Source organism: Panthera leo, chromosome D2 (genome assembly GCF_018350215.1).
Source record: "Panthera leo isolate Ple1 chromosome D2, P.leo_Ple1_pat1.1, whole genome shotgun sequence".
NCBI classification, from domain to species: domain Eukaryota; kingdom Metazoa; phylum Chordata; class Mammalia; order Carnivora; family Felidae; genus Panthera; species Panthera leo.
Window position 1 is genome coordinate 81857323 of NC_056689.1, and position 22031 is coordinate 81879353.

General features: G+C 47.9%; 2 protein-coding genes across 5 annotated transcripts in view; one reads left to right on the plus strand and one right to left on the minus strand.

The window, feature by feature from the left end:
* DOCK1 (dedicator of cytokinesis 1) overlaps positions 1 to 22031 on the plus strand; it is a 521064-nt gene that overhangs the window by 197203 nt on the left and 301830 nt on the right. For all 3 annotated transcript variants that reach the window (XM_042909101.1, XM_042909102.1, XM_042909103.1), the window contains exons 26-27: positions 9456 to 9583; positions 11673 to 11768. In XM_042909101.1, coding sequence (XP_042765035.1) covers positions 9456 to 9583; positions 11673 to 11768 — 224 coding nt within the window. The remainder of the gene's footprint in view (positions 1 to 9455; positions 9584 to 11672; positions 11769 to 22031) is intronic.
* The window catches only part of INSYN2A (inhibitory synaptic factor 2A), a 58107-nt gene continuing 55380 nt past the window's right edge, over positions 19305 to 22031 (minus strand). For both annotated transcript variants that reach the window (XM_042909104.1, XM_042909105.1), the window contains exon 4: positions 19305 to 21635. In XM_042909104.1, the coding sequence (XP_042765038.1) occupies positions 21452 to 21635 (184 nt within the window). In that variant the 3' untranslated portion in view covers positions 19305 to 21451. The remainder of the gene's footprint in view (positions 21636 to 22031) is intronic.

A 22031-nucleotide genomic window follows, 5' to 3' on the forward strand; every position in this document is an offset into this window, starting at 1 on the left:
CTCCTTTCCCTGTTGTTTGACGTTGGGAACAAGGAGAGCAATCTTAGAAGAGGCTGCCTTGATTGTCCGATATCTAGTAATGCTCACAGAAGGCACCACGATGGCATGCCTCTGAGTCTCTGCAGTTCATGGTTCCTTCCAAGCCCTATGAGATTAGCTCTGTGCCTGTGTGATATGGTACCTACAGCAACTTGTCTGTAACAGTTGGAGGAGTCCAGGTCAGCCTGTCCACTCCCAGGTTTTCCTTTAAGACCCCATTTTATTTTTGTTGCATAAACCCTTCCCTGAGTACATAGACTATCCTTGAGGATGGAGTGGATCAGACCTTACGGTTTCGACACTATGACTGGTACTTCCAACGTAATCTTTTAACTTTTTCAGCTACTTGTAAATGGGAATCATTTGTGATTTTTCTCTGTTGTTGGTTCTTTCATTCCTTCTGAAAAATTATTTATTACTGCAATACTAATGAATGTTTAACCCCTATTATTAAACTTCTCAAAACTGAGGGATCTAAAATATCTGCTGCCCTATTCCTTCTTCCAAAAAGATGACTTTCTTTCTTTCTTTCTTCCTTTCTTTCTTGCTTTCTTGCTTTCTTTTCTTTTCTTTTCTCTTTTCCTTCCTTCCTTCCTTCCTTCCTTCCTTCCTTCCTTCCTTCCTTCCTTCCTATCTATCTATCTGACAGAGTGACAAGAGAGCTTGCATGCATGCAATTGAACGGGGGTGGGGGGCAGAGGGAGAGAGAGACTCTTAAGCAGACTCCATGCCCAATGTGGAACCCAAAGCAGCTCAGTCTCATGACCATGAGATCATGACCTGAGCCAAAATCAAGATTTGGGCACTTAGCTGACTGAACCACCCAGGCACCCTTATGACACATTTTTTATTATGTCTAGTGATTTCATCCAGAAGACGTCTTTGATCAGCTTCTTTTCCCATTGCTATACAGTCTCTATGCTGCCACGTCCTCCTTCCAATTTTCAATAAATTAAATTCTTTTAATTCCTATGTCATCCTCTCAGTTAAGATTCTATGACATTGGGCGGAAAGTTCACATGCAGATTATCTTATTTCTCATAGTTCCAGCCCTCAGGTGAGTGGTGCTGAGGAGCTTCTGACCAAAACACTGACAAAGAAACTACAGCTCAAGAAGGAAAAGTGACATACTTAGAGTTACTCCGTGTGAATGGATTCTCCTCATACTACCAATGTTTATGGCTTGCTGCCTTAAAATGATGCTTGGAAAAACGTAATCTGCACTTGACATGTAAAGATACCCTAGCCACACATGTTTACGTGCACATGCACATGTATGGATCATTTATTCTAAGGAGCTCTATCTCCGGGATCAGACACCTAATTCTGGCTCGGCTGCTTAGTGGTGCAATCCCCGCATGTCCCTTTACTCTGGCTCCTGGCACCCCATCTGTCAATCTGGACATAAGTAGATGGCTCCCGTGATCCCTTCTGTTGATGGCTCCATTTTCTGCATTTCTGTTGTTTGAAGACTTATATGGAGGGAGAAAGTCATTTGAACCAATTGAATCATGAGGGTACAGAGTTCTTAGAGAGTTGGAAAATAAGATGAGTGCCTGTAACAAATGAGTAACCAGCATCCCCCATTTATATAGCTCCTACTGTTTAATTCTCATTAAAAGTGTTAATCTGGATCTCAGTTCTATGTAACAGGCTCAAGGTTATTAAATGCACTTTATGGATCATTTGTTTAATGTGACCAAACTAAAAATTAAGCAGCACATTACTCAGTGTTCATAAAACGAATGTTTTAAATGGACAAATTCATTTTCGAATTTGCATCTTGTCTTAATGTAGAGCTGTAATGGGGTTATAGACGGATATTCTACTTGGACATTTATAAGCTGATGATGCCTTTTGAATACCTTTTATAAAGATTAATATTTTTTACTTTGTGCCCATTACCAGAGCATTAATCATCATGGCTTCAGCCTGCACAGCTGAGGACGAACAGATGTCGAATTATTGCTGTCTGTAATCATAGTGGATCACACTGGGAGAGGCGGGTGGAGCAGGGTGGCTGGGACCTCTGATCCCCACAGCTGATTTGTGTGAAGTCTGGGTCCACCGGGCTTGCCTGCCCCTTCCTGGCAGTCTGCGCTGGGCTGACTGCGTTCCCCTCTTACGGTGGGGAAGATCAGGGGAGCCGTGCCAGCTAGTTCTGGCCTCCCTGTGGGTCGTATCTCTGCCTCGACTCAGCCTAACAGGCAGTGGCAACCCTGCGGTCACATACACGTGAAGGCAGATCTGATAGGAGAAATCTGCTGTGGCCTCGATTCTCCTTCCGTTGACGAACACCAGTTCATTAAGATGAGAAATCACACAGGAGGTCTTTAACATCTGCCTCCTAGCATGCTCTGAGACCCTGCTGTCCAACACAGATAGAATGTGAGCCACATATGCAATTTATAACTTTCTAGAGGCCACATTAAAAAAAAAAGTACAACACAGTTGCTGAAATTAATTTTAATGATTTATCTAAAATACCATGTGAACATGACTTCAATCTAAATATTACTAATGACATAGTTTTTCATTCCTTTTTTCCACACTGGGTCTCTGAAATCCAGTGTGGTTTTTGACGCCTACAGCCCATCTCAATTTGGATGCTAGATTTTCATCACGGATCCTTAATCTGCATTTTTCACATTTAATAAAATTTACCACTGAGAAGTGAATTCACACACCCAGCTTGTTCCAGGTGTTCCATACCATTGTTTCCAATAAGCAAGTGTCATTTTTTTCATTTACATCTAAATTACTTAAAAATTAACTGAAATGGAAAATTCCATCTCTCAGTGCTACCAGCTGTATTTCAAGTGGTCACCAGCTCCCCTCTTGGATAGGGCAGCTCGAAGGCGTTAGTCTTTGTGTACTTTTTGTTGAAAAGACTGACTTTGTATGATGATTTTATTTCTAGCACCTGTATTGGTAGCTGTCATTTATTAAATGTTCCTATTCGCCAAATGCACACATTATACCATATGATTCTCACCATGAACCTCACATGTAAACAGCCCCATTTTGCAGATAAGAAAAATTAAGGCTTAGAGAGTTTTTTTTTTATTTTTAAAATGTTTACTTAGTTGGGGCGCCTGGGTGGCGCAGTCGGTTAAGCGTCCGACTTCAGCCAGGTCACGATCTCGCGGTCCGTGAGTTCGAGCCCCGCGTCAGGCTCTGGGCCGATGGCTCGGAGCCTGGAGCCTGTTTCCGATTCTGTGTCTCCCTCTCTCTCTGCCCCTCCCCCGTTCATGCTCTGTCTCTCTCTGTCCCAAAAATAAATAAAAAACGTTGAAAAAAAAAATTTAAAATGTTTACTTAGTTTTGAGAGTGTGAGAGAGAGGCAGATAGGGAGACACAGAATCTAAAGCAGGCTCCAGGCTCTGAGCTGTCAGCACAGAGCTGGACACAGGGCTCGAACCTGCGAGCTGTGAGATCATGAGCTGAGCCGAGGTCAGATGCTTAACTGACTGAGCCACCCAAGCACTCCAAGGCTTAGAGAGTGTTAAGTAACTTGCCCAAGACCCAAAGCAGAGAGTGAGCAGGGTGGATTTTATTATTTCTTGATGTGTGTGGGGAAACTGGACCTTGAAGAGAGTCCGGTGTCCCAAAATTGAAGAGTGACCCTGGTCCCTAAGCTTCTAGTCAAATATTTATTGTAGCTGTTTTCCAAGTGATTAGTTGTGGGTAGTTTATTTAAAATGTGTTTTCTGTTAAAAATACAAGAGTTTATTTGTTTGTGGGGGGTTTGCCAGTTTCCCAGGCCATCTGCCTTGGACCTAATTGGACTGTTGGCATGAATCATGGGACAGAAATGGCACTTAGTTCAGGGGGAAGGGTATTCAGGACACTAAGTTGGGACATTCAGAATATGACAGGAGATCCCTGTTTCTCAGCTGCCAGAGACTGCATCTGATGCTTTAAAATTGTTCATTGAAAGCATGAGTGTGTGTGGGTGTGTGTGCATATAGTGTGTGGGTGGGTGTGTATGGTGTGTGTGTGGGTGTGTGTAGTGAGTGTGGTGCGAGTGCGTATATTGTGAGGTGTGTGTGAGCGTGTGTGTGCTGTACTGTCCTCTGTGCTCTTGAGTTTTGGACTTGACGTCGGGGTAGAAGCTGAGAGGCGTGGGTGTTAGGTAGGGCGTGCGCCCACCGCTTCTGGAAGAGACCCAACAGTTGACCGAAATGTGGACCAAGAGGTCCCCTCTTGGGGACTGTCTCCCTCTGGAAGACGAGTGTTGGGAGGCTAGTGTGGGTGTGCTTTGGTGGGGGTGGGGTGTCACACTGGGAGGGGATTGGCTTCTCACTACACACCTGTCCTCGGATACTGTGTGCCTATAGTTGCACGTGGCCCCCACCGGCTCTCGCACATGCGTTCACACACGCACATGTGTGTCTGCACACTCCTGTCCTCACAGCCTTGGACGCTGTCCAGTGAAACTGGGTCACCAGAAAGTGGGGAGAGATCTTGTTACGATGACGTCTTCCGAGGACAGGACAAGGCCGGCTCGCACCGCAGGTCCCTCGTCACCCCTGAAGGGGAGCCGGGCGCTGTGGTTTACAGATAAAGAACCAAGGATAGTGTGACAGCTGGCCTCCAAGGAGGAGCACGCACACTCAGGTCCTAGTTTATGTGTATGCGTGTGGCGGGGGGGCTCCCCTTGGTGAGAACAGGACCCCTTCTCACGGAGATTGCATTCCGGTACGGACAAAAGATGGCTGACCCAGGTGTCACAGCGGTCCACACGCCGGGCACCCGTGCCCGGGTCTGTCAGTGAGTCCTGCCGGGGCCTACAGATCACGGGTCACAACGGGACGTGCCGATTGGTTTGCCTCCAGCTTTGGTCCCCCCGGCCTCTGAAGGTCTCTCGGGCATGGTCCTTCCTGGGGGCCTGGGATGTGTTTCTGGAGGATGCTGCTGTCCTGTGACCCTATGTCCTTGGAGGCCTGCATGAGATGTCTGCTGAGGTCATTGTGGCCTCTGAGGACAGCCCGGGTGCCCAGGCACCCGTCTCCAGAGCTCCGTCCTGGGGCTGGAGTGTCGGAAGCCTTCCTGAGGTCCTTCTGCGAGCATTGGCTCCTTTCATTCTCCCCGCTCCCCTGTGTCCCCTTTCTCCTTAGCTCCCATGGGTGCGGCGGGTGACGAAGGACTGACGAGCTGCGGAAACATCCAGCTTGCGGTTATGGGTCCATCAGAAGGATTCTAACAAAGGGGGTTTTATGTTCTCAGGGGGCTAAGAGAGTGAAATGTCTTCCGACGTGACAAAATGGCAGTGGCGTTTCCAAAAGTTTGGTGGTTTCTCATCAAGAGGGGTTGGATGACAAAGGAATGCAGCTGACACGCAGACCCCAGGTTTGGGTCGCAGGTGGGCGTGCCCGGCACCAGGGAGCTGAAGATGGTGACAGCATCTCCTGTCGAAGATGAACAGGGCTGCCGTCACTTCTTCACCCCGGAGTAATTCTGACAAATGACACTCACACACTCAATTACCTCTGCGAACGGTGGAGTCAACAACTGTCTGTCCAGCATGACAGATAAATGGGGTAGGAAGAGATGGAACTCGGCCAGGGCATCCGGGTACCGGAGCCTGGCGGGCCATTTCGGCCATCTCTGGGGCCAGAGCTGTGTTCCTCTGATTTTCTAAGACTGTTCGCAGACACACTCCTCCTCCCAACCTGGGCCGGTCTTCTCCCTCTGTTGGGTTCCTCCTCAGCTTGTTTGGTTTAGCCGAAAGTCATTTGTTTTCCTTAATCATCTTGTCAGAGTCCGGGGATTCCTGGCCGCAGCTTCTCCCTCAGATGTCTTGGAGATCTCCGAGATGGTGGCAGCGATAGAGATGCCCCGATGGACAGGGGCGACCAAGGGCTTGGCCCCCTGGTGAGGGCGGTTAAGCTGGGTGATGGGTTTCGGGCTGAAGGGAACGAAGACCATCATCCTGGTGACGTCTTGCCAGGGGCTGTGAAGATGGCCGCCAACAGGGCTGGACCTGGGCGGGTTTGCCAGGAGACCTTCCAGTCTGTTGGGTGCTAGGAGGTCGCCGTGTAGTCTTTACCCTGGATGTGGTGTTGTGATTGAGGTCAGCACGTCAAGGGCTACCGAAGGTGGTTGTCGTTTGTGAGCACTGAGGTTCTGTAGGAAAGACCCTGGGCTTTGGAGTGCTTGTGGGATGCGTGTGTTCAGTGGGTCAGCATTTGGGGCCGATGCATCTTCAGTCTGGGTTCACTGCCACGGGTAGTTTTCTTGTCGCATTTCCCTTGCACTGGCTTTGTCCTTGGGCAGCTCTCGGACACCCGTGCAGGCTTCTGCACTGACAGCAGGTCTCGGCTCTTTGGAGCGCTTCCCCTGTGAGTTTACGGGGCTGTGGTATTTGGGAGATGGTCTCCTTGGTGACTTCATCTGCTGACATCACAGGGAAGGTTGGCTGAGAAGGGGAGGGCCCCGACATCCGCGAACACAGACGTGGAAGGACTGTCATGGTCCCCACAGGATAGCGCCTTCTTCGCGTGCCATGTGTCTCCCTGCCTGACCTCTGGTGAGTCCTGTCATTATAGCCAGTAAGGTGAGCCCGGCTGCTGCCCAGAAGATGCACAGCACGTTAGCACCTCATACATTAAGTATTGATTACTCTTATTGTGAAGTCGACAAGTGAAATCATATAATCACTGGGCAAAACACTTTCTGGAAAAATGGAGTAGCTGTTAGTCCTTTTCAAGGGGATAAATCGTAACGGGATTTGCAAAAGCCTGAGCCTGAGCTTCGTACGTGCGGTTCCCTGGAAGGAGGTGGAACAGCAGGGTTTGTGCTGTTTCTGTGTCCTTGATGCTTCCCGCCTGCACCCCACTCCCACCTGCACCCCTGGGCCTTCATGACCGTGTACTCCTGGGAGAGTCTTCTACGTGGGTCGCAGCATACTTACGGGAGCCATTTCAACGCTGCATGCTCCTTTTTTTCTTCTGTTAAAAGAGTCCAGGAAACATTAGTGCGAAACATGCTTTTATGCGTCATTAACGTAAGCCCACCATGTGAAATCCCGAGACAAGCTAAGTATATCTAATGTTTGGGAGCACTGCCGTCTGTTCTGTCGTGCTCTGCATTTTAAGGGGGACGGCGGTGGCTCGGCTGGTTTCACAAGCAGAACTGGGGTGGTGGAAACACGTCGCTCCTGTTGGGAGGGCAGGACGGTACTGGAGTTAACTGGGCTCTCCCACCTGGAGGGGACGGTCAGTAATTACATTTCACCCTCAGGCTCCTTCATGTTCGTGTCCTTACTGTTCTTTAATTTTCTGAACATCCTTTTCTCTGCCCCCATCTGAAGCACCAAGGAAAATCCAGATGTGCTTTCGCCCCTACACCCCAGTGTCCCTCCATTACACAGCCGTGCCCCCGGGAGCCGTTTTCCATTTTTCATCCCCGCTCAGCCGTTCCAGGAAGCTGCCTCAGGGGGCTCTGTGTGCCCCGCACTGCCACGCCCCAAGCTTGTTCTGTTCCACCCGTTCTTGCCACCGTATTTGGCCACCTTGATCACTGTGCCCCCTTGTTTGGGTGACATCGCTTGTCTGCCTCCTCCCACATCCTGGCTCTCTCCACCTTTGTGTCCTGCGCATCTCCTGTTCTAACACCTACATCCTGACGTTGGTCAGTTTTCTGCTCCTTTTGCATATTCCCTTTGATGGTCTCAGTGGCTTTCATTACTGCCGAGAGGCTGGCGATCCTTTCGTCTGTGTTTCTAAACCAGAAATAGTGTCTAGAACCCTCTCTCCATTTGCCTAGTAGATGGGGCCACTTGGGTGTCCCAACAGGCAACTCAGACTCCACTCGTCCAAAACTGAACCCTTGTCCTTCTCTCCCTCCTTTTAAAAATACCCTTCTTTTCTCCCATTCCTCTCTTTGGATGGCATCACGTGGCTCCTTGGATGACACATCATTACCAGGACTTGGGGCGTTGTGTTTGACTCTCCTTTATCTGCCACCGTCCATCACCGAGCACCGGGTCCAGCCTGCCTCCAGTTTTCTCTTCCTCAAGGCCTCTTTCAAACTCACCACTGCAGCCGGAGGTCAGGCCTTTACTGTTTCTTGCCTGGTCGATTGCAGTGGCTAAATGACGGTTTCTCTCCCTCCTGTCTCCACTGCCCTACCCGTGCGCCATGCCAGAGGGACTCTCGCCTTTTGCTCTGATCACATCTCTCCCCGCCCCCATCAGCATGTTGGTTTTCCCAACTTTCCTGACCTTACCCATCATGTGCATGCTGGTATCCAGCTGCCTGTCTGGCCTTTTAGCCCTTTCCTCCTCTCCCCACCCTCCACCTGTGCATGTGTCTCTTGAATGTGTCATATGTTCCTGCCTGCCTGACTCTGTGTCCAGGTTTCTCATTCCTTGATTGCCTGCCCCATGTGGGAAATTGCCATTCCTCTTGCCAGCAGGTGAAGGTCCTGCCTCCTAAAGGAGGCCTCCCTGACTCTCATCTCCAAGCCAGTGCCTACTCCCTCACTTCTCTCTCTTTCACTTGCCTGTGCATTGTCTGGGAGGCCAGAGAGAGGCTGTGGCTCATCTCCTGGATCTATCGTAAGTCTTCAGAGCGAGCACCTTGCCCTAAGCATCTAACCAGGCCTAAGCCTTCGTCCTTATCCTCGTGGAAGGAAGTACCCCGTACCCCAAACCTGTGAGTAGCTAGAGCCATCGTGTCCTTGTTAAGAGATGAGGAAGCCGAGTCTCAGGGGTATCAGGAGCTGCCCAAGATGTCCCTGCCAGGAAGGGAGGAGAACTTTAACTCAGACAGCCTCTCTCCAGAGCCTGAGCCCTCAGCACCCCCGCAGACTGTCCCGGTGCAGGTGTGAGCCCAGCAGAAGGTTGCCCAGAATGAGCAAAGATCAAGCGGGGAGTTTAGTAAGTTTATGACCTGGCCTAGCTCAGAAACGTTTATGAGGCATAAGGGAGTAGAAGGAAACCACGCTTTGGTCCTCCCAGGAAAAAATAAGAATAGTTGCAATTCAAAAAATATTTGTTGTGAGGAGTATTTCTTTTAAAGTTGTGAATCAATGAACTTATACTTCAGCACAGAAAACCAGTCAAAACCCCCAGCATGTGTGTCGGTGTTTAGATCTGTGTGCACACCATGGGATGTACGTGAAAATGTGCTTATCTATGTTTGTGGGTTATTTATTGTGCATTTACAAGGAGATACACCCATAGATGTGTGCGCGTGTTTGTGTGTAAATTATTTCCATAGCGGTAGACACGATTTGTCCCCGCCCCGCATCCCGCCCTCTGACCGGCTCCAGATGTCAGTTTCACACACGCGAGGAAGTAAATGTAACATGCTGGAAACAATGTAACATGCTACGAAAACAAGCTTCTAGCAAATAGAGTTGCGTCTTGGTGGGTCCCCTGCTGACTGGCAGCCCCGTGTCCCCTGCAGACTGCAGAGAGATCCTGCTTCCCATGATGACGGATCAGCTCAAGTACCATCTGGAGAGACAAGAAGACCTGGAGGCCTGCTGCCACCTGCTCAGCAACATTTTGGAGGTTCTGTACAGGAAGGATGTGGTGAGTAATGGCCGCGGCGGGAAGCGAGCCCCCGCCTCACGGAAGGCGCATTTGATTCCTTTACTTTCCCGGGTTAGCCTGTTTCTCTCTGTTGAGTGGTGCCCTTCAGGGATTTTTCTTTATGCACGAAGTATGATAATAGTATAAAAACATCTTTTTTTTTTTTTTTTTTTATTCTAAGTTTACTTCCTGTCACTTCTCAGGCGAATGCCTCCCCAAGACTGATTTTTGATTTTGACCCTTAAGGTCAGAAAATGACTTTGATGTTAAAAACTGGACGGGGGACCTGGGTGGCTCCGTGGGTTAAGTATTTGACTTCGGCTCAGGTCAACTCCAAGGTCCAACTCCAGGGTCAACTCCGTGGTTCCTGAGTTCAAGCTCTGTGCTGACAGCTCGGGGCCTGATGCCTGGTTCGGATTCTGTGTCTCCCTCTCTCTCTGCCCCTCCCCCGCTCGCACTCTCTTTCTCTCAAAATAAACATTAAAAAAGAAACTGGAAATGCGCAGATGGAGGCTATTATCTACATTCCTTTTTCTTAACTCTTATTTAAAAAAATTTTTTTTAACGTTTCTTTATTTTTGAGAGAGAGAGAGACAGGGTGAGAGTAGGGAGAGGGCAGAGAGAGAGGGAGACACAGAATCGGAAGCAGGCTCCAGGCTCCGAGCTGTCAGCACAGAGCCCGACGCGGGGCTCGAACTCACGAACCGTGAGATCATGACCTGAGCCGATGTCAGACGCCCAACCGACTGAGCCACCCAGGCGCCCCAATTCTTATTTTAATAAAGTAATACATGCACATAGTGGGTTTTTTTTTAAGTCATTGGTGTTTCCTAGAGTTTTGAGAAGAATGGCCCCATGCCTCCTTCCCCAGATTCCACAACCCACCAGTCATTTCCTTCTGTGCCTTCTTAGCTAGTCTTTGTCTTTTTAAATGGTTTTTCTTTTTGTATTTGTAAATTGTTTGCTTAGTCTGTGGACCTTTTTTTGAAATCAGAAGTGGGTGCGAGCACACGTGCAAAAGGCTGACCCTGTGCCTTCCCATCGCCAACACACCCACCATACACAGCTGTGCACGGATGTGCACATGCACGGACTCGCCGACTCTCCAGTTGTGCCTGTACAGGTCCGGGTCCATCCATGTGCCTCCAGCAGGGGACAGATGGGCCAGAGTTTCAAGGTCAGCAGGGCTTAGTCTTTGCTCTCTCCCCCGTGACCTCTGGACACCTTCCCAGTCAGCACACACACACATACCCGTCCTGCCCACTTCCTTCCTGCAGGGATTCGTTCTCTCGGAGCCTGGTGAGTGCCTTTGAAGACAGAGATCAGATTGAATCACTTCATAGCAAGGGTGGCTATATCAGCTCTTGCAGGGGAGTTGGCCTTTGGAAGCTTCTAGAAGCCTTAATCCAATCGCCAGCTTCTAGGCCCCCTTCCAGGGCCTGCCTTTGTCTTAAAGGGGAGAAGGTTGGGAGTGAAGTGTATGTATGGCCCAGCCTCAAAGGTGATTCCTGCCCTGGCCTTGTGTGTGAGCACCGCGAGAACGTATTTAAACAAGTTCCAAGTTCAGGCCAAGTTCATCCCATCACACACAAAATAAAAGAGCACGTTTTTCCCGATGGAAGAATCCATGGCACATTATGGATTTTAGATAATGTGCTAAAATAAATACATTGAATTCCAGGTGCTGGATGCCCAGGTTATTCGAACTTGACAGGCAGAGCAATCTATGGCTGCTATCTGCCTGCTTTCCACTTACAAATGGCCAAGGGTCTCTAGAAAACTAATTGGTGGGCTAATCAGGGATCATAAACATTATATTGTTTAAACAGATTTGCTTTTATTTTTAAGGTTTGCTTAAATTCAATTACTATGATTATATAACAAATTATCACTAATGGACTATAATTAATAAGATGCGTTGCGTTTTCTTTGTGAAGGCTTTTGCCTTTGACAAGGGCCATTCTTCATCTCGTTAAGGGTTATAATTGATTTACTCTTTACAGGATAAATGGATACAGTGACAACTGCCGAGGCTTGCATGTTAATGATGGTCTTAGGTGTTGGTTTTCACTGCTGTGTCTTCCTCCAGGGGCCAACTCAGAGGCATGTCCAGATAATCATGGAGAAGCTTCTGCGGACAGTGAACCGAACTGTCATTTCCATGGGGCGGGATTCCGAGCTCATTGTAAGTGCTCCGTGGCGAATGCTTGGGCGTGTAATTGTGGCGGGGGGGCCCCTTCCCCAGGCGTGTCACTTATTCCCAACCCCGAAAATCCATCTGGCCCTTTCCCAGCTGCCTTTTGAGCGTAAGCTTATTTTACTACATTGTAGTGAACAGCAGAGAAGCATTTATTTACAGTCTGGTATATAATATATGCTGATTTTCCATGATTCTAGAAGCAGGTGTCAAAGTTGAAGGGTCAGCAAACTAACATGTTAGAGACAGAAGCATCTGCTTCCAGTTACTCATTATTTACTTCTAGCAAAGGATATGGAGTTTCTTCTTAAGTTCTTACTCTTCTGGCAGTTTCTTTCTACGTATTTACATTTAAGATGCCATTAATAAAATTTTATGACGGACCTTAAAAAGTAAATGAGGTGCTCCAACCCAACCATTTTATTGTCTACCCTGATGTATCGTAGATGTCTCTCTTCTACAGGTGACTGAGGCATGCAGTACTATCTATGATTTTTTTTTCAAGAAAGTTTTAACAATAATTTAGACAGTTTTTCATTTTTTCTTTCCCCCTCCAGAGCTTACCACCCTCCCTCACTACCATTATTCTTAAGTTTGGTTTCTTAGGCGAAAGATGCTCACACAGGTCCCATTTATTTTCCTTCATTTCTAGCACCTGTTACCATTTTACTAAGTTTGGTGGATGGCATTTCAAAAAAAATCCTAAGAACTTTTCGAATCCAGGAACACAACGTCCAGTTAGGGTTCTCGCTGGCAACCAGAGGAGATACGTTGTCCTTCCTTGTGTGACCATAGTTCTTTCTGCGTATCCCGGGAGGGGAACAAGTTAACACATGCTCTTTGGGCAGCAAGGCCAGAATGCGCGGAGGGCCGGACCTGCTCTGGTCTGTGGCTCGCACCAACGAAGGCTGCCGTTTCGCGTCTGACATCACAGATGGGTAGCACCGAAGTGGGGCAATTGCTGTCTTAGTCTGTTTCCATCAGTAAAACAGCCTAGCTTGTGCTTCAGAGTTTCAGCACGTGTCATGGTCAGATTTTCCTTTGCAAGGTATTGACTGATCACATGTACGAAGTCGGAAGGAAAATATTTCTTGTAAGTTGGCTTTATTTGCAGTGGACTTATCCATTACCCCGTAATAGTACGTGTGTCTCCCTTATCACGTTCTTTTCTGTACTCTTAATACCTTTGTGTAGGAGGGTGGAGACTGAGCCCCATGGAGTAGACGTGAGGTGACTCCAGGGCCCCCCCCCACCCCCCACCGTGGGCTGGTGCTCCTGTCTTCTTGGCACCGTGCCATGGGTGTCCTTGGAACACTCTCATGTTGTGGGACTCTGAGGGGCCCTGAAGCCAGATGGGTCCTGTGTGGCCTGAAGTTGAATCAAGTTTGGTGCCATTTCCTAAGGTGACCCATATTGGAATGGGCTGGAGTACAGAGGTGGGGGTGATGTGATGGCAGCGTGGGGCTGCAGGGAGCAAGTGACGGGCAGTGGCGATGGGCAGAGGGGCGAGATGGCCGGTGTGGGGGCCAGTGAGCAGAGGACGTAGTTCTGTCTGGAGTTAGGGGCCTGACTCCAGCAGGGTGTTCATTTGGGTCATTGCCTGCTGGCAGGCAGTTAACCTGGGCTGACGAGGGCAAGGAGGGACTCCTACACGTTTGGACAGTACTTGGAATGTGGAGAGATTGTGAGGCGTGCTCAACCAACGGATCTAGCGAGGGTAGAACAGAGGCCGTGGCATGCGGCATCTTCTCCCAGACCATGTGGGCCCAATGCCTCTGGGGGAGTTCTTATCTCAGGCACGATGCTCATCGAGGTGGTTGTGATAGAGGCATGTTACGGAGCACTTACAGTAAAACCTTGGTTTGCAAGCATAATCTGTTCTGGGAACACACTTGTAATCCAAAGCACCTGTGTATCAAAGCAAATTTCAAGAACCATCGGATCACTTGTGATCATGTGATGTTGGGTGCCATGTCCTACTCCTATTGCAAGACGTTGCACATTTATCAAGTTAAAATTTGCTAGGAATGTTTGCCCGTCTTGTGAAACACTCACAGAACAAGTTATCCGCAATCCAAAGCTTTACTGTATTTCTCTGCTGGCCACTGTGTAATTAGTGGGGAGATTCGCACTTACTTCTCAACCTCACTGCAGAAAATGTCCTGCAAAGACACAAGGAGTGTTCTAGATCCTGTGGCTGGCGTGGCAGCTGTAATTTGGTGCCCTGGTTTGGTGCCACAGCTGGTCCTCCTAGTGTGTTCTGTAAGACTGGTACTCGTGGGGCTGACCCCAGTGGTGGCCAGAGGGCATCTCAGGGGACTACGAGTTTCTTCTAGGTCTTCGTCCAGGTTAGGGAGGCAGCTGCTCAGCAGAGGAAGCACCTCTCCACTTAGCATCTTTCAGTCATTTCTTTGGGCCAAATGCTAGGATCTCCTGGAGGTGGAAGGGAGGGTTGAGCCCTTTCCCCGAAGGGCGTGGAGGAACCTGTGTGTTCTGAGGAACCCTCGAGCGCTCCTTAGGAAGAGCCCCTGCGTGTTCTGAGAAGGGCTGACAGGGAGGACCTTGTGCTGTCTTACCCAGCTGGGGTCCTGTTCCTGCTGAGCACTCAGGAGGGGTTCAAGCACTCTCTGGGAATGGGGGTGCAGAGCAAACCGCCCACATCCAGGCCCGTTCCCCACCGTCCCACTTTCTCCTACAGAAGTCTCTAGAAGCAGGAAGGGGACTTAGGTCCTAAGCTGACTCCTCCCAATTCCTACATCTTCAGTATCTATCAAAGGCATCCAGAGATCCCTTTTGTAAAACCAACTAGGCTGCGAGGGGAAAGACTCTCAAATGAAAAAATAGATTCTGAATAAGCTGTAATTACTTGGTGAGTGACAGCAGCATCGAGATGTTTTCGTGAAGGACACTGACCTTTTAAAATGAGTCGTTGAGAAGGATCTTTTTTGTACTGTTTGTTTATTTTTGAGAGAGAGAGAGCGAGCGGGGAGGGACAGAGAGAGAGGAGGACAGAGGATCTCAAGCAGGCTCTGTGGTGACAGCAGAGAGCCCGACACGGGGCTCAAACTCAGAAACTGTGAGATCGTGACCTGAACTGAAGTTGGATGCTCGACTGACTGAGCCCCTCCCAGGCACCCCTAGAAAGATCTTGAAGTCTTCCAGGAACCAGGAGCCCTTGTGCTGTCCACAGAGGGGGAAGACAGAGATGCTGCCCTGCTCGGAGAGCCCGACCTTGCTTTTCCAATTTGCTCCGATGTAGATTTATGCATTAACTTCTTAATGTCAGTGTTGTTGCTCTGTGAATTTAGATTAGAGGAAGATCTGGGGGGAAAAATGTCCCTGACGAGGGGGGCAAAAAACATCAGCAGTGGACCTTCCAGAGAAGGAGAGCAGACAGGGGTCTACAGATCTGTTGTGTGTCAGCTGTAACCTTCCACCATAACAGACATTTCTGTCCTTATGCGCTTGCTACTTAGGTTTGCATAAATGGCATGGAAACCGTGCAACTAGGAATTAGCTTCAAGATTCTGAATAATCACTGGAAATGGATTTAAAAATTAATGAATAGTTATGCTTCACCTCATGGTTTATTCCACAGTATCGTCAACAGTAATACCGAGAACGTGGCCTCTGTTCGCGTCGGAGTGTTGTTAGTTGGGAATGCTGTTGCAGGCTGACCATTTTCCCGTCTGTTTATGTGCGGACTCGAGAAATGCAGAACTCCCTGCGTAATTGGATAAGCAGAGACGTGCAGTGTGAGCCTTTTCTTTTATCCGTGTCTGTGGTATTTGCTCAACACCGTACAGCTGATTGTGTATCATTTGTTTTAGTTCATTTAATACCTTTCGGCATTCGATGTGAAATGAACTGTTGGAACACATCTCACACATAGGATAAAAATGTGCCCTGACCCTAAGCGTCATACTTTTTTAACAAATAAAATTGCATCTGGCGAGTATAGAATCGTAGATCTTACGGATGCCGGAAACAGGTCCTAACCCAGAAGGCTTGTAGTCACCATGCCACAGAAGGAAGATCCCATTTTATCGTTATTCCAACGTGGTCTGCCACCGTAGAATAATTTTTTTTAGTGTTTATTTATTTTTGAGAGCGCGAGAGAGCGTGCAAGCAGGGGAGGGACAGGGAGAGAGGGACAGAGGACCTGAAGTGGGCTCCGTGCTGACAGCAGAGAGCCCGATGTGGGGCTCGAACTCATGAACCTTGAGATCCTGAGCAGAAGTCAGACACTCACCTGACTGCACCCCCCAGGTGCCCCTGATACTGTGGAATAATTGAGTGAAATGCTTAGTTTCATAGTGTCTGATTTCAGATTTGGGTTTTCTCTTCCTTTTTGGAAATTCCTGAGGCCCTTAGTGTTAGGTGGTGTTCTTAGTCATGGTATGTGGTTCGGAGCAGGTTCGGAGTCATGCTGGGTTCGGTGCTCTTGTTCCGTGGGCAGATGGCATGGCCAGCCTTCTGGGGGGTGACCTGCTACCCCCCCCGTCCCCTCCCCCCATACGCGTGTGTCTCTGCTAGAAGCAGCACTTGTACGCAAAGCTGGGTTGAGACAAGATCAGTTGTGCCTTCTCCTGTGATGTTAGGTGCCTCTACCATGTGATAAGATTTACATTCTGTTAATGGGGCCTTTAAAAATGTAATTGAGTGAGAAGGACTTTTAAGGGTTTGTCTGCAGCCTGGATACCCACCAGAAGACCGGGAATCACTCATTCACTAAAATGCAAGTGTGCCTCTCCTCAGGAAGGATTCCCTTGGAAAATTCTCCATGTAGGCTTAGGAAAGGGAAAGAGGCCATCTCCATCGTCTGCTTGCTCCTTTGACCAGCACCTCCTGACTCACTACACTCAAGTGAGGACGTTCTGCTGTCTCCACGCTGAGCGCCAGCCTTGGGGGACGCCGATGGGGCGGGGGTGCGTTGCATCACGAGAGCGGCGTCGCTGGTGGGGGAGATGTTGGCAGTGAGAACCCAGCGCTTTCTCTGACCTGACATGCTTCTTTACTTGGAAAAGAGAAGAATGGAACTGGCCTGCCAGCCAAGAGAGCCCTTTGACCGAGACTCCTGACCAAATATTTGCACCGAGATGTGTTATGTGTCCATGCATGAACGTTCGTTTTTGCGATGTTTATTCTAACGGAGTTGTGTCGGTGTGCTTTTTGAAGAATTCTATTCTTCAAAAGAAAGTAATCACATTATAAAAGTTTCAAATGGAGAATGTCTGGCTCTTCTATACGAGTGTCGTAAAAAGGGTCTCTAATTGTATGTGTGCTGATCAATCTACTTGAAAGACCTGTGGCTTTTAGCAAAGGCACGGCCTAACGTGCTTGCGCATGTGAACCACGACGGCTTAATGTATATATTTGTTTTCCTTCGGAATCGGCACAGGAGTTCTTTCTGCCTTTCTCACATTTCTAGTGTGTTTTCCAGGTTGGTCACTGCCTGGATGTACTGGGGAGGAGACAAATGCCACACCACTGCCTGGATAAGATATGCTGTGCTCTCTTTTGCATACGCGTACTAAACCACGAAGGTGTCTTAAGTCAGTACGTACAGTTACAAGGCCGTACGCTGCTTTCGCAAGGCCTTCTCGCCTCCCGGAACGTATGCTGCACATTGTAGCATGACTATAGCGTTAGCATCAGTTAACTCCAGTTCACAAAACGGAACTCGATTTCTGAATCCTGTAGCTTCTCCGGGAAAGAAATTGGTCACACACCTATCTTATGCCAAATGTGCCGGTGACAGAGTTTTTCCCGATCAAAGAAGACATATTAGTATGGAAAGCAGCCTCTGTGATCTTTAGGTGATGCTGCGCCTATGAAGCCTGCCTTGCTTAGTAATCAAGTCAAATTTTACCAGCTGATAAAAACGCTCCCTAAGAGTCCGTTCCTCCCGCGGTGGGCTTTATAAACACACTGCGCTGATACAGATGGCGTGGGATGGAGACATTCACGACCTGGTTCTCGTTGGTTCGTTCTTGCTCTCTTCTACGAAAGGCACAAAGCAGGCACCTGGTTTTGAGTGTGCGTGGTCTGAGTTGTGATGCAGGGTTGTGTACCTCAGTTCTGCCTCCGATCCTACCAGAGGGAGAATGGCTTTGCAGGGCACGCGCATGGTCGCTTCTGAGATTGGAGGCAGCCTGGCGCTGGTTTAGGAGCTCAGACAGCATTTACGCCCCACCTCAGGTCTCCACGGCAACGGACACCTCGGGAGCCCCAAGGAAGTGTGGGAAACTCCTGCCCGCATCCTCCATCCTTTGCAGAGGAAAAGGGTTTTCCCACACCTTGATTTCCTCTCCATTTACACTCTGCTGGGGCGGGGGGAGGGCTTGCGATCCAAAGAGCAGAGGCAGGGGCCCCGGGACCTCTCCCTGGAGGCCGGCCACACACCAGTCACTCTGGAAGTACCCATGAGGCAGAACATCCTTTGCTGTATGTGCTTGTTTGTAAGAGGGGACCTCTGGCAACCCCAGTTAAAGGGAGTGGTTCGAATGGTTGAAGAGTGTGACCCAGAGCGTCTCCCCAGGTGCTCCTGGCTGGCGCACCGTGTCTTCCTCCACACGCACGTGGGTCCCACCCATCCTTTCTTTTCGCTGGTGAGTGTGTGAGGGCAGCGGGGCCTCTGTCTCAGCCTGCAGGGGTCCTACCGTCCTTGCCGGTGGCCTCTGCCCTTATAGACAGCGGGAAAAGGGTGGGGACCTCTCCCTTGTGTCTCTGCCAGGGTGGCGAGGTGGAGATCTTTCACCCACCCCCAGAGAAGAGGAAAAGAAGGAGATGGCCGATCCCCTGGGACTAGGGAACTGCTTGGTGGCTGATTTGGAGAGAAGCTGTCTCCACGGGACCGTTGCAGGATTTGGCATGGAAAGACCGATGAGTTCACTGGTCTCTCTGAGGTGTTTTAAAAATTAGACACGAGTTAGTCAGATCCTACCGGGAGGTGCTTTGTGCCCTTAAAAAGTCTTCCTGTTCTCCTGGTGGCTGAAGCCCCCGCCAGAGTCCATGATCTGGAAAGCCCAGCCCGAGCTACACGTCAGCCCTGCCCCCTCCCAGCCAGGCCTGGGGAGCCTGCACTTGCCCGATGATTGTCTCCCTTCCTGAAGGCTAGAGGAAGTTTTTCGCAGCCCCGGCATCCTTCCCTTATTGTTATTTTCATGGGTTACTTCTATTTTCCCAAATTACTGAGACCATGAAATAAGTTCAATATCCACACAAAACATTACCTTTGATTTTTTTTATTTAAAAATTAATAAAGAACTTAGTGACAAGTATAATAATTTAATCTCTATACGTAATGCCGTGTGTACATCTACATATGAGGGAACACTGTACTTTTTACCTTGGTTTTGTATCAAAGTTTTTACTTAACTCTTTCTAAGAGAAGAATCGGCATCTGGTAGTGACACATTGCAATTAAACTATGAAATGACTTTGAAAATATTTCTTTCTCTTCTGAAGATAGTTTTATTTTTCAATAGGGTTTATCTTCAATTTCCTTCTTGACTCTGAACATTTTAATTTTTTTTTTTTTTCTTTTTTGGTCTAGACTGCTTTCAAACAGTGATGTCATTCTGTTTACTAGGATGCCCTCTTGTTGAGATGGATTTATAACACTCGTCAGAAAGCCACTAACACCCTTATTTCAGTTCCCCGAGATAGTCGGGATTCGTAAAACACAAGGGGGTATAACTTGTTGCAAACATTTTTATAACTTTAGTTAAAAACAGTATAAAATACATGAAACACATTTTTTTTTTTTTTTTTAATTTTTGTCTACATGAAACAATTATGCTTCCTTCATGGTACGGGATCAATGTGCCTATCCATTTCCTTGCACAAAAATATTTCTCAATTCTGTTTACTGGTATTCAAGGATTTCCACCCTCACGTAATGTTTCCATGAGAGATGCGTGTTTTTTTTTTAAAGGCTACCTCTGCAGTATAGTGTGAGCAATCCCGAAGAATGCTTACGTGACACACGCTTCATTGTTATCCGGTCCAGGTCTGATTGCTGATCACTAGGTCCCTGTAGAATCGAAACACTTAGAACTAAAATAAATTTGCTGTTGAATCAGGAGGAAAATGCACAGCAAGAAATAGCTCCCGTGAGAAATGCAGGTAGAGATCCTCTTACCAAGGGTCGCCACTTTGTTTTTGGCATCTAATCAATGAGGTGTGCATGCCAGCGTTAGATCGGATGGGAAACTTCTGGCCAGAAACTTGAAGACTAGGTTTTCTTGTACGTTTACACAACTATTCCAAAGTTCCGTTGTACAAAAAAAGGCAAAATAAGATCCCTACTTCCTCTTGTGAAAAGCAGAAAATTGATAGACCAGTCATTCCTAGACTAGGGGCTTTTGATTTCTATAAAAAAGATCCTTGCAAAGGTGCAAAATAATGAGTGAAAAAATAAAGGAACTAAGATTTATATTGCAATGTGTAATCAAAAGAGGACTCTCAGTGTCACTGTTTATTTAAAAAATACCTAAAAACATTTGATTCACAGCTTTCCCCTAGGTATGTCATTTAGTACAACTGACTAATAGGTTCGATGCAGGTGACGCTAAGTTTGTCGGTTGGCAGCAGCTAAACTGAACACGCGGTTTCTCTTTGAGATGGTCAGGTCTTCCACACTTGTTTCAGAGCATGACGGATTGTATCAAACGTCTGGCTGCGCTTTTGGTGACGAACGGTGTCTCAGAGATTGATCCACAGAAATGCTTTCCGGTGGCAGAGAACACCCGTGATTTATTGGTGACCGTACTATCCACCGTGTATCTCTATGTGTGTTTTCAGATTCTTGCCAGAATTTATCATTTGGCCTTTGGGTACCCAAAGATTAAAAATGAGATCTAAGAAAGCTTAGTGTCCCATAGCTCTGACCCTGTCAACTGCAGTGATTAAAGGCATGTCCTGACTTTGGGGGACTCCTGGCTGCTGGCCGTTTGGAAAATGAGCAGTAAACATGTCGCAGGTCTGGAGATGAACAGAATGCTAAGTTTGAGGTGTCATCGTGACACTGAGATGTGGTCACTTGGCTTAGCGCTACAGCACATGAAGGCAAATATACATATAGTCACATTTGAGAGATTATTTATGGTCTCCGACCACTTGAAAAAATTGTGCTTTCTCCGGAATTTGATGTGCTGAAAATTGCACTCGCCCCCTGCTTATTTGCAAAACTAAACATAAAAATGAAGTCCTTTGCAAACATAAGGCTTGCTTTTTCTTCTCATTATCAAAAAAAAAAAAAAAAAAAAGAAAGAAAGTAAAAAAGAAAGAAAGGCTTGAAAATAATTATGAGTTTTAGCTGTGTACAGAGTGATAGCCCATCGTCTCGCAGGCTGATGACGTAATACTTGCCGATCTGGGGCGGGGGCACAGAATTTTTTTACCTATCCCCTTTGACTACATAAACTTCATTTCAGAGTTTACCTCCCACATCCACGAATTGCAGACAACAGCTGGCAAGGTGTGACGTGTACAACCTTGCTTCTGTTAATTATCTGTTCGTACAAAAGGCCTTTTTGGTAAGCAGGGTGGGAAGTGGGAAGCGCTGAGCCGGCCAAGGCTCGCTCCATCCTATTCGTTTTGGAAAAGGATTTACTTAACTCCAGTGGGTTTTCAAGACGGCCTTTAGACTCCAAACACCATGAGTTTTAAAGAAACCAGAGTTTCCATCTTCCATGCTTTTTAGATTCGGGTTTGGATTTTTGCTTGGGAGTTGCGGAGTAGGGCTCCTGAGAGTAAGGCGAAGGTACAACCTGAGTTTCCTCAAAAGGATGGAGTTTCCTCAGAACTGGCTGGAGCTTGTCTTCTTGCTGCTTAAAGTCCAGCTCCACACTGGGAAGAAGAGAGAGGGGAGAATTTAGTGCGTGATCTTCCCTATACAAAGATCCCCCTTAGTGGCAGCAAAATGCGGTGCCGTCCTACGAGGGTAACGATCATTGGGATTATGTTTATTATGTGATTTTCCGGCTCGGTAGTGAGCAGTCGGCTGTGATCTATTGTAGCTCTGTGTCACTGAACTATCTCAGGTTCATTTTCCTTGAAAATCACTTACGTGCTTTCGATGCGAGTCTTTGAAGTTTTATTAAGGTACTCCATTGGTGTCAGAGTAGATAATGTGTTGGTGGAAATGAAAAAGATGACATCTGAATAACCCTTTTGCTTGTCTGGAGACTGCACACACATGCTTCACGGGATAGATGGACGAACAAAAGTATGAGTGTTCGGGGG